Source organism: Dipodomys spectabilis, unplaced genomic scaffold (genome assembly GCF_019054845.1).
Source record: "Dipodomys spectabilis isolate Male_0828 unplaced genomic scaffold, ASM1905484v1 ptg000030l, whole genome shotgun sequence".
Lineage (NCBI taxonomy): Eukaryota > Metazoa > Chordata > Mammalia > Rodentia > Heteromyidae > Dipodomys > Dipodomys spectabilis.
The window spans coordinates 12,681,203-12,693,644 of NW_024870707.1; the positions used below are offsets into that span (position 1 = coordinate 12,681,203).

A 12,442-nucleotide genomic window follows, 5' to 3' on the forward strand; every position below is an offset into this window, starting at 1 on the left:
ACACACACACACACACACACACACACACACACACACACACACACACACACACACACACACACACACACACACACACACACACACACACACACACACACACACACACACACACACACACACACACACACACACACACACACTGAAGGCACTGGGGCAGGAGGAGGGCTCCACCGTGAGTGATTATGGGCAGGATGCACCGGCACGAGGTACTGCATGGGGAGGCACATTGTTTTTATTCTGGGGACCAGACACACCAGGAAGAAGTGGGCCAGTGGCCCTGCATGCCCTGCCCACCACACCTGCCGCACAATCACCGGCTGCCCCGTGCCCACAACTGCTTACAAAAATAAATATGAAAAAAGCAGCTCTTCCATAATGGTGGAATGGGTCTGGGAGCAATGAAGCATCTCTCTGGTGTTCCTCTGAAATTGCACCAAAGGATCTGGAAGCACTTGGTGTGGTCTCGGAGCCGACAGCGCGGAGGGTGGCCCGCGCCCTCACATCTCCGAGTCCGCGTACATGCCATTGATCAGGTAGTCGACCTGCGTGTAGTCCTTCTTCTTGTAGCTCTCGTAGGCCTGCAGGGTGAACACCACCACAACCGTGACGAACAGGGCCACCCCGAGAACCAGCACCACCAGGAGGAACGTTCTGTTCACCAGGGATGGAGCCAGGGGCTTGGGGGTGACCACCAGGTATGGGACTTGGGTGGTAGGCTGGCACGAGTCCGTGGCTGGCATCCTCTGGTCCCCTGAGCTCAACGGTGTGGGCCCAGTGCCAGGCGTGGCTCTGGTCTCCCCGTGCCCTGGTGTCTGAGATGTGCCCGGTCCCCCAGGTCCTGAGTTAGGTGGCGTGGGGCGTGGCTGTGTCGTGGGGGATGTGGTCTCTGCTGTGGGGGCTGGGCTGGCGTGGCGGGCTGGCACTGTGCTGGCAGCTGTCTCCCTGGCTTGTGCCTGGGTGGTGGGCACCACTGCTGAGGTCACTGGAGCGACGGAGGGGCGGGGGGTAGTGGGCTCCGAGGTGGCGTCCGAGGGGCGGGGCGGGGTCCTTCCTGCTGTGGTGAGCACTGGCTGGTGGGTCACCACTGGCATGGTAGTGGGAACTTGTGCTTGGGGACCCGTGGGGGGTGCGGGGCTGGCAGCAGAGTGAGCAGACGTGGGCCTGGCAGGGCCCAGAGTGCTGGGGGCGCTGCCCGTGTGGGCAGCGGCTGTACGTGCTGTTGGCACGCTGGCTTGTGTACTTGGCACTTGTGCGTGAGGGGTGCTGGGAGGCGGCAGCCCGGCGGCAGGCGTAGACGGGGCCCGCTGTGAAGACGTGGCGCTGGGGGCACTGGAAGCTACACCGCCAGCCGTACTTCCCGGGGCTGCTGGAACGCTCGCGTTTGCCCTGTTCGCTGTCCCTGTTGGGACGTGAGTGAGGTTGAGACCGGCTGGCGACGTCCGGCTGCTCACAGTGACGAGAGAGGGGGACACCGGGGTCATCTCAGACGCCTGAGCCCCTGCAGCAGCGTCCACAGATGCGTTTCTCTGGACCAGTGCACTCCATGCGCTGTCAGACACTGAGTGTCCTCAAGTCCAGAAACAAGGAGAGAGTCACAGTCACATCACCGGCTACGCAGGCAGGCCTTGCTGGCACGTACTCAGCTCTACCACGTGAGCCGTGCCTCTAAGTCTGGCTTTTTGCTGGTTCACTGGAGATGGAGCCTCCAGGACTTTCCTGTCCTGCCTGGCTTTGAACTGTGATCCTCTGATCTCAGTTTCTTGAGCAGCTGGGATTACAGGCGTGAGCCACCAGCGCCCAGCTCACAATCACTTTCAAACACGTGCACGTGGGTCACTCAGCTGTCCTCTTAGCTCTCCGCCCTCGGGGCTGTGTGGTAGCCTTTTCTCCACCCAGTGCCCAAGGCTAGGAAGGCAATAGGTGGACATTCTATCTCTTCTGTCCACTCGTAGCTGGCTGTGTAGCCCATGGAAAAGCCCGTGGCTCTTAAGACTCTTAAAATTCTTAAGTCTTCTTTGAGCCCAGCCCATGGGACATTTAAGAGTGTAATTTTGATCTAATTCTCCACATGACAGAAAATCTCACATTCCAGTTGTGATTTGCCGTGGAGGAGGCGGGGTAACAGGGCTGGGAATGTGGCTTAGCAGTAGAGCGCTTGCCTAGCACGCACGAAGCCCTGGGTTCGAGTCCTCAAGTACCACATAAACAGAAAAAGCCAGAAATGGTGCTATGGCTCAAGTGGTAGAGTACCACTAGCCTTGGGCAAAAGCTCAGGGACAGTGCCCAGGCCGAGTTCAAACCCCAGGACTGGCAAAAAAAAAAAAAACAAAAACAAAAAACAAGGATCAGGTAAAATGTTGTGTGCCTGTAATCCCATCTACTCTGGAGGCTGAAACAAGAGGATCTTAGATTGAGGCCAGCGCAGGCAAAGTTAGTCTAACACTATCTGAAAACAATCAAAAAGCAAAAGAACCTGAGAGCATGGCTCAAGATGGTAAAGTGCTTGCCTATTAAGAGGGAGTCCCTGAGTTCAATCCTCAGTAAGGGAGAAGAAAACAACCCAAACAACCAAATCCAACCCCAAACCCATCAGAGTCCTTCATTACACACTCCCCCTCCAGAGTTTACAAATCATAATGGGGGAGTGGCGCTGTGGCTAAAGTGATAGAGAGCCAGCCTTAAGCAAAAAAACTCAGGGACAGCACACAGGCCCTGAGTTCAACACTAGCATCAAAAAAGAAAAAAAAAATCTACACAAAGCAGTTGAATGACTGTGCAGATATTCACATGTGGGAAGAGCTCTTAGCCCAGGGAGGGTTTTGGAGATGAACTATGTGAGCACAGACAGAGGGGAAACTGAGATTTACGTGTGAGACTTTCCACAGGGCTAAGCCTGCAGACACTTGAGGGCTCCGCTGCTGGTCCCCTGAGCACTCTCCACCCACCTGCCCCTGACGGGCTCTGCTCCACAGCCCTGCCCACCTGCACGGGGGAGGCCTGCGCTTCGCAGGCATCTCTCTCCCGGGCTTGGGCTTTGGGGTCACTGGGGTCTGTGCAGCTGTCACGCAGCTTTTTTTTTTTTTTTTTTAAATTTGCTGGTCCTAGGACTTGAACTCTGGGCCTGGGTGCTGTCCCTGAGCTTCTGCTCAAGGCTAGCGCTCTACCACTCGAGCCACAGGGCCACTCCCGACCTTTACTAAGTAGTTTATTGGAAGAGAGTCTCCTGGACATTCCTGCCCGAGCTGGCTTTGAACCATGATCCTAAGAGCTCAGCCTGCTGAGTAGTTAGGATGACAGACACAAGCCACCGGCACCCGGTCATCACAAGGCTTTTACTTACGCGGCTCACTCGATGCCACCTGGCCTCCAGGTAGGGGCAAGGAGGAAAGGCAGAGTAGCATGAGGGCTGGCCACATCTTGTGGGTGAGCAGGGGGCAGGGCTGGCGGTCCCCAGGCTCCTGGCGGCCCTTCAGGCTGTCAGTGGTTCCTTTCTGTGGGGCCGAGGAATCTGAAGTTCAGAAAGCACACTGCTCAGAGGGCATTTGGTGAGCGGCACACAGCCTGGCCTGGAGCACAGGACTCCCTTTCACCCGCCATGGAGGCCCCAGCAGGGCTCAAGATGAACACTGAGCAAGTCTTAGGGCAGCATCTGGTGCCATCTCAGTGTGGGGTGGCGCAGCCCCGCCCAGGCCTTGCCGTCCACTGCTTAAGCACCTGACCCAATTTCACAATGAGTCTCAACCTCTGCAAGGCACTCTCCCAACTGCAGTGGAGAGAACGAAGACTTAGACGTGCTGATAGGGCTAAACGACAGTCATCCTCAACTTCTCCAATGGTCTACAGGGCACAAGTCAGGCCTAATGCCCCTGTGTGGACCCTAGATACCCTTCACACTAACAATCTGCTTAGACATCTGCCCCCATCCACCTACCCATCCATCATCCATACATCCATCCATCCACCAGTCCATCTACACATCCATCATCCATCCATCCATCCATCCATCCACCTAACCGCCATCCATCCACCCACCTATCTATTCACCATCCCCCATCCATTTTTCCAATATTTATTGAGTATCTATTCATGTGCCAGCTAGTACACTTAGGACAAAAGATGAAGAATGTAGTCAGGAAGTGGGGTAGGGGCTGGATTCCAGCAGAAGAATCATAAAAGAAGTCATTATGAACTGGCACGAGTGTCCAGCGGGATGTGACTTATGCTATGAATCAGGAAGGACAAAGCATGTGGACAGGCCATGAAGGTGAGCTGGGCTGTCCTCTGGGTGGAAGCTCTTAGGGCTGCTGGGGAAGGCTGATGGAGGACAGGATGCCATCGGGGTATTACAGAGCAGCTGCAATGGTGATGGCTTCCAGAACACATTCTGAGGGAGGAGAGTGGGCAGCTGATAACATCAGGGCCAAAAAGGTGAGGAAGAAGGCATCCGCCATGGCTCAATCTCAGTGCCTGAGCTCATTAACCAAATGACCTGGACATAAGTCACACCGTTTCTGAGCCTCACCGAGGGTATGTGATGTAGGTCATGCAGGCGAGCACCGGCACAGCACCTGGCTCAGCGACTGGCCCACTCCCAGAAGCACTTCTGGGGTGCTAGGAATGACACACAGCAGCACCCACACCATATGAAGGGATGTCCACGGGGGCAGAGGGATGCTCTCTGCCACCTATTGTCATAGCTGGAAAGAGAGCTAACCCACAAATTCTTCTGGGGAGTGCGGCCACGTCCAGAGGCAATTCCATCTAGCTCTGAGGGCCCCTAACACTGTGGAGGCTTACAAGTTATCCAGCCATCCAAACCACACATCTGTGTTTGTTTTCCAAGGTGCAAAAAAGGCTTTATTATGACGAGGAAAAACGTTAGCGAGAGGGGAGGAAATCTCCTGATGGAGAACTGGGGAGACGGGACTCTCTCTCAGCACAGAACAACTCACAATGGGAGGCACTGGGTAGCAGCAGTAGTTGCATGGCTCTCTCTGGCCCCCACGCCCCAGCCCTGCATTGGAAGTCTGCGGGTAACTTCAATGCACAGTTACAAGACAGGGGCTTCTGCTGGGCAAGGAAGGTCTTGGCTTCCTGAGCACACTCCCTCCCCCCAGACCTCAGCCTTAGGACCTTTTACTGCCCCTCATTACAAATCACTAGGGCACACCGGACACCAGCAAATCGTGCCTGTAACCCTCACTACTCAAGAAGCTGAGATTTGAGGACTAAGATTCAAGTCCGGGCAGACAAATCTGAGAAATTCCCAGCAAAAAAGCCAGAAGTAGAGCTACGGCTCAAGTGGTAGAGCACCAGCCTTCAGTGAGAAAGCCAAGTAAGAATGGACACACACAGGGGTGTATAGGGCCAGATAGCAAGTGTCTGAGGTATGGGCCAGGCAGGTGTGTACTTCAGCTACTGAGCCTGCCTTTGTAGTGCAAAGGCAGCCACCGACAAGAGTGAATGGGACAGTGTGGCTGTGTCTTATGAATAACTATTTATATAAACACGCAGCAGTGGGGTTTGGTCTAGCAAACTGGGGCTCTAGCACTCCAGCCAACTCCTTAAAAAGCAGAGAGGAACTGACTATGAGTTTGCTCCAGACTTCCTCTGGCTGTCCAGTCTCCCACCTTGGAATGCTCACCATGTCAGACTTGGCGTTCTGCTCTGTGGCCCCTCTCTTCCTGACCTGTCACCCAACCTGGCCCCCAGGCCCAGCAGCAGCACCCTGAGCATGGGGGCCCTGTGCTGTTATGCCACTAGGACCTGAAGCCAAGAGCAAAGGAAAACCTTCTGCACAGCCACCTGCTCCCTACATCCCTCCCTGTCCCCCAACCACCATGCTGCTCTACTCAGAAGAAGGACCTCAAAGGGTGGAGGGCCACAGATGAGCCCTCCCTGCCCTTGGATCCTAGAAGGCTTGGCTATTACTTCATTTTTCTAGGCCTCTTCCTTGGTTTCTTGTCCTGTCCCAAACAGGCAGGCCCTCTTACTGGAGACCCCTGACCCCACCTGGTATTCCCCTCACCCCCCATGGCCTACATGACCCAGAACACTCACCAGAGGCATCTGCTCAGCACGTGCTGACAGGTGAGGTCCTGTTGGGCTCTGGGGAGCTGTGGGTGTGGCACTGCGTCGTGCTTGCCAGGTTGACTCTGGCTTGGAAGGAGAGCGCAGCTGGACGGGGGACTCCCAGGCCATGGCATGCTTCCCGTGACATGCAGATAAAGGTTGATGCTCCGGCTGTGGGAACAGATGCATTCCTCAGAGTACATCAGAGAAAGTCCCTGAGAGTCTCATCTCCAATTAACAGCGGTAGTTGCATGGCTCTCTCTGGCCCCCACGCCCCAGCCCTGCATTGGAAGTCTGCGGGTAACTTCAATGCAGTTACACGACAGGGGCTTCTGCTGGGCAAGGAAGGTCTTGGCTTCCTGAGCACACTCCCTCCCCCCAGACCTCAGCCTTAGGACCTTTTACTGCCAGAAATGCAGCTGTGGCTCAAGTGGTAGAATGCTAGCTTTGTGCAAAAAAGCTCAGAAATAGTGTCAAGGCCCTGAGTTCTAGCCCCAGGATTGTCCTCCCCTCAAAAAAAAAAAAAAGAGCACATTAGCTCATTGTACTGGGAAAATGACAACATGTATCAAAACTTTCAATGTCAGAACTTCTGATATAGTGATTTCTATACAGGAGTTTATTATCTAAAGAGGCAACCAGACAGATGTCCAAAAATGGGTAAACTAGGATATTCATGATAGTGTTACTTATAACAAAAATTGGGAATAGTTCTGTAAGGTACTATCCCATGATTCCATTCATATATATAGTGTATATATATATATATATATATATAAAGTGTATATATATATATATATATGCACACACTTCTGTTTATTGACACAGCAACACACAAAACACACATCCTTAAGTGACAAAGATACAATAATACACAACAGTGTGCATATAAAAATTTTTGTTTAAGACATTAAAGGGTCTCAAAACAGTTTCTCTAGCTGGGTACTGGTGGTACATCCTATCTACTCAGTAGACTGAAATCTGAGGATTGTAGTTCAAAGCTAGCTTAGGCAAACAAATCTGTGCGACTCCTTTCCAATTAATTAGCAAAACTGGACTGGAGGCATGGCTCAAGTGGTAGGATCTCAGACATGAGCAGCAAAATTGAGCACAAGTTCAAACCCTGGTACCAGCAGATTACCCTGAGGGAAAGAGATTTTGAACTTAGTAAATCTTTATAAATTTCATTATTATTATTACAAGCATGTATCAACTCTTAAAAACATTCCTGAAAAGGACTGAGAAGGTAGCTCAGTGGTGGAGGGCTTGCCTTGCCTTGAGCTGAAGAGCTGAGGGACAGTACCAGGGCCAAGAGTTCAGGCCCTATGATTGGGGGGGGGGGGGGGGGGGGGATGGGACAACATTCCTGAAAGGCTCTCGTGAAAGAAAACAGTCTGGGCCCTGGTGGCTCTCACTCGCAACCCTAGCTACTCGGGAGATCTGAGGATCCAGGTTCTAAGACAGCCCCGGCAGGGAAGTCCTTGAGATTCTTATCTCCAATTTAGCACCAAAAAAGCTGGAAGTGGAGCTGTGGATCAAAAAAGCTCGGGGACAGTGCCAAGGCCCTGAGTTCAAGCCCCAGGACCTGCACAGAAAAAGAAAGTAAAGAAAGAAAGAAAGTGATTTTCTTTCAGAACTCTAAGCTAGTTGGCCAAATAACATGGGTAATCCCCCTTGAAATACTAGCATATGGAGATTTGATTAATTCAGAGAGGCCACATGACTTACAGATTAGAAAACTCAATGTGGAGGAGGCAACTGGAACTTCAGAAGAAGCCAGAAGTACAGCTGTGATGCAAAGCTATTAAGTAGCACAAAGAGATTCTCTAGCTGAAGAAAACCTCATGTCAACTCAGAGCATCACAGAAACAACTCACCACTTTCCAGAGTACAGACGTCAGTCCGGGGTGGTGCTTGGGACCCCATAAACCTGCTACCTGAAATGAATGTGCAAGCATGCACGCACATGTACACCACCACCACTCCTGTGCAGTTACACATGCAGTCACACACATGTATGCATGGGTGCACACACCCATGAGAAATCACACACAAAGGTGTGTGCACAGCCTCCACAAGGCGTCTCTCAAAACTCCACAAGCGTCCCAGGCAACTTGTGCTGGGAGCCAACCCCATCCCCTCCCAGCCTGTGGGGCTGGTGTCACTCCCACAGAAGCAGGAATTGGCTGCCATGGAGAGTTCCAGAACATGACTTCATCTCTACGGTATGGTCCTGATTCCACTTCCCAAGAGCATTTTCCAAATGTCAAGATCATGTGTGGGGTTTCACAGTAATATTTACAAGCTGACTTATAATGGACAAAACATCAGCACAGTTTAAAAATAAGTTTGCCCTACAAGTTTTCAGTAAGCCTTAAATCAGAATCTAGCCTGCAGTAGGCTCATTATTGCATCAGAGACCAGGGCTAAGGGAAAGATGGAAGGTCCTGAAAGGAACCTCACTGAGCTAGGCAACAATCCTCAAGAAAGACACTCTCACAAAGAGAGCTGTGTGTTTATAATCCTAGCTACTCAGGGAGGCTGAGACCTGAGGACTACAGTTGAAGCCAGCCTGGGCACACAAATCCAAGAGACTATTATCTCTAAACTAACCAGGAAAAAGCTGGAGCTGAAGTTGTAGCTCAAGGGGTTGAGCACCAGCCTTGCATGAAAAAGCCAAGCATGAAGCCTTAAGTTCAAATTCCAACAACACACACACACACACACTGTGACACACACACACTGTGCTTATAAGGGTCAACTTCCCTATCCTTTTCTGGTCCATAACCTGGAGATGGCTCCCAATCTTTTTGTCTCTGATTTCTTGTGTTCCCAACCTTGGTATGACTTTTAACTCTTTTTTGAGCTGTCTGTGATCTGTAGGGTATTGAATATAAATTCTATGAAATGGGTCTCCAAAGTGGTTAAATCCTATTCTGGCACATGCAGATCCTCAACAAGTAAATCCCAGTCTTAGTAAAGGTCTACAAATGTTTTGTTACTCTGGGACCTACTTATCAGCAGGAACGTGAACCCCTCCCTAGTCCATGCTGTTCAATCTATACACACACACCATGCAAGGACTGGGTAAGCCAGTCCTGCAAACAGCTAATCCTGACACGTCACCTGGCTGAACTTTGGTAGGAGCCCAAGGAATGAGGGACATATCACCTTGTATGCACAGACATTGTCCTGTGGTCCAAAGGATGTGTCTATGTGGCAGATGGAAATCTGGAATAGGAGATACCATCATCCTAATTGCATGCTAGCTTCCAGGTTTCTGGAGGTGAGAAGGTCTAGTGTTTGCTGGCAATGCCAGACTTGACATGCCTTGACATCAGGCAGGTCCGGTGTATAATGAAAAACTTGTCATTTTTTTGTTTTTGTCAGTTGTGGGGCCTGACCTCTGGGCCTGGGCGCTGTCCCTCAGCTCTCCAGCTCAAGGCTAGCACTCTACCACTTGAGCCACAGCGCCACTTCCGCCTTTTTCTGCTTATGTGGTGCTGAGGAATCGAACCCAGGGCCTCATGCATGCAAGGCAAGCGCTCCACCACTGAGCCACCTTCCCAGCCCCAAAACTTGTCATTTTTAAACACTCTGCTCATTGATTTCAATAAAAAATTTTAAGAGCTGCTTCTTCCAAGGGGGTAAAATAACGGGTGAGATTTCCTAGCACGGAGTTTCTTCCTGGGGCAAACTACGTGGATTCGGTTCCCTCTCAGCCTCACGGTGCTGCACCCACGCCCGGCAGCCCCCCGGGGAGGGGGTGGGAAGCTGTGGTGGAATCCACTCCAGGGTCCCAGGTGGAGCAGCCCAAGGGCCCGTCAGGTCGAGGCTGGCCCAGGGCCCTTGCCCACCCCGCACGCCCCGTCTGCGGGCGCTGCCGGCTGGTCCGAGGCCGCCCTCTCCTCCGCGCCGCAGTCCCCGCCGTCCCCGCCGTCCCCGCACGGCGCCCCCTCCACGGGACGCGCGCCCCATTCATCCGCCGCAGCCCCCGCCTCCCTCCCGCCGACCGCAGCCGGCTCGGGCAACCTCAGCAACAACTCCCTGGACGGCGACGCGAGCCCCTTACCCGCGGCGAACCCGGCCTTCGACCCTCGGCCGGCAGGGAAGCGCCCTCGGGCCGCGCCGGGACGCGGCCGGCACCAGGACGTGGCAGGCAGCAGAGCCGCAACAGCGCCGAGCCGCGGCCCCGGCGCAGGCCCCGCCCGGGCCGCCCCGGAAGTGACGTCGGAGGAGGGGCGGGGCCGCCACGGGGCCAGGCACCGCCGGGCGCGAGCCGGAAGTGGGCGTGGTTATTGTCTGGCCCCGACCACGTGGGCGGGGCGCAGCGAGGTGTCAGCGGCGACCGGAAAAGCTATTTTCGGGGGTCCCCTGAGGAAGTGGGTGTTCCCGGGCTGGGCCGCCGGGGGTGTCGGGCGCCTGCAGTCCGGCCTCACCGTTGCGGACGGTGGAGGGCGGTCGTGTGGCGACAGGCTCCCTCCGCTCCGTGGTGACCCCACACCGAGCGTCCTTGGCGGGCCCGGCCCGGGGGCGCCCGTGTCCCCGTCCCAGCGAAGGCCAGCGTCGCCCGGCACCGCACCGAGGTCGGTGCTTGCTTCTGCGGAAGGCAACGTCCCTGAAAGAGGGACAGCTGTCACTTCCGCGGGAGAAACCACGAAGCCTGCCTTCCTTCTCTCCAGGTAGAGTTTTGAGGCCAGGGCTCACCGTGTAGCCCAGGCCGGCCTCAGACTTAACATCCTCCCCCTACCTTCGTCTCCAGATTGCTGAGTGTGCAGGCTCGCGCTACCAACCCGGCCCGCCAGCTGCTCTTATCAGTAAAGTTTTATTGACACATGCTGCTTCGTCAGATTATGTCTGTGGCTGCTCTTCAAATAAAAGGATAGGGTAGAGTCCATGCTCCAGGAACGATAGGGATTGCAGAGCCTGAAATATTTATTCCCTAGCTTTACAGGAAATGTCAATTCATGCCCAGTCCAGAATGTAACCAGAGTGTAGCTTTCAGACAATTGCAGAAAAACCTAGTTAGAATGGCTCAGCATACAGGGAAATTCAATTCTCTTATCTTGGAAGTTTACGCTTAGTTTACACTTGTAAACTAAGAAGTTATGAATGAGGCTAAGCAAAAGTAAAGATCATTCTATTCTGGCATACAATGGGTTTGCAAATCTGGAAAAAATACTGACGCAGTTTAGACACTTAGCAAGAACTCCACAAGGCAAAACAGGAGTGAGGCTTTAACAGCGTTGAAGTCAATTCACCTGCTGGAAACCAGACATACTGTCATAAACTGGATGGGTCATGGGTTTTGTAAGTCCACTGGAATTTCTAGGTCTGCAGACAAGCTGGTCCACTTAGTATTCTTCATTTGTCTTGAGTCTGGGAAATTGTTGCCTTTGGTGGATTCCTTTTTGGGTAACAGGCAATTTCGCCTGCATGGCAACTTCCCCAGTGAGAAAAACCTCTAAGGCTTAGAACAGACTCTCTGCTCTCTTTGAGGCCATTCTAAAGTCATTTAAACTTCAGAATGGGAGGATTGAAGTCCCGTAGAAGCTAGTGTCCCCTGAGAGTCCAGCTCTGGAAACTGCACAGCTGCTTGTGTGGAGGACCACGCAGAAGAATGGGCAGGTGAGGAGACAGCTCTACAGCTTTTGTTTCCTTCTGTTATTTCCAGTGTGTTCTATACAGAAGTAGCTAAGCTTGCACTTGTTTGTCTCGATGGCTGAATATGATGTTATTTAAATGTTAGATGCCCCATTTGCTGGTGAGGGTCCTGGAATGGCATTTATTGCCTCGCTTCCAGTTCTAGCTCCTCCTCTTTTTAGTGGAGTGACAGGACAAGAGCTCTAGATTCAAGTCCGCACTTTCAGCAAATGATCTTTTATTTTGGATAGTCCTGTGTGTTCAAATACTTAGCTATTACTGAGCCCTTTTGACTCTCTATTTGTACCTTGGCCTTTCTGGGATGCTGGAAGCAGTGTGTATTTTTTATCATGGAGCAGGCTACTGAACTACAAAACACCTGCCACAACTTTTGGAAATGTGACTTCTGCTGTATGTAAACATTGCCTCAATATGTTTAACAAAGCAAAAGAAGTATCCAGCTGAAAGAAAGGCAAAAGTAAAAACTAAAAATAAAAAGACTGTCACTGGGTGCTAGATTACATGCCTATAGCCCTAACTTCTCAGGAGGTTGAAAGCTGAAGATTCAAAGGCAGCCTGGGCAAAAAAGTCCATGAATCTCTACTCTCCCCCTAACCAGCAAAAAGCCAGAAGCGGAGACATGGCTCAAGTGGTACAGCAGTAGCCTTGAGCAGAAAAGCCTAATGAGAATGCGAAATCCTAAGTTTAAGTCCCAGTACCTGCACAC

The 12,442-nt window shown here is 52.5% G+C and overlaps 1 protein-coding gene across 2 annotated transcripts; it reads right to left on the reverse strand.

Annotated features, from left to right (window-relative positions):
• Positions 1-214: 214 nt before the first annotated feature.
• On the reverse strand, positions 215-10,237 carry CUNH11orf24 (chromosome unknown C11orf24 homolog). 2 transcript variants are annotated; one of them, XM_042676037.1, is made up of 4 exons: positions 10,145-10,237; positions 6,061-6,243; positions 3,341-3,508; positions 215-1,558 (listed from the first exon to the last, which is right to left on the reverse strand). In XM_042676037.1, exons 3-4 carry the CDS (start codon positions 3,414-3,416, stop codon positions 498-500), a joined length of 1,137 nt encoding a protein of 378 aa, XP_042531971.1. In that variant the 5' UTR covers positions 3,417-3,508; positions 6,061-6,243; positions 10,145-10,237; the 3' UTR covers positions 215-497. The 2 variants fall into 2 exon arrangements, with proteins under 2 accessions (XP_042531971.1, XP_042531969.1); XM_042676035.1 differs by having other exon boundaries at positions 215-1,567.
• Between the last annotated feature and the right edge of the window lie 2,205 nt (positions 10,238-12,442).

Coding starts and splice junctions, on each gene's coding strand:
- CUNH11orf24 (XM_042676035.1), bottom strand. CDS start 3,416: ATGTGGCCAGCCCTCATGCTACTCTGCCTTTCCTCCTTGCCCCTACCT. Junction 1,568..3,340: donor GGTGGCATCGAGTGAGCCGC/GTAAGTAAAAGC, acceptor TCTGGACTTGAG/GACACTCAGTGTCTGACAGC.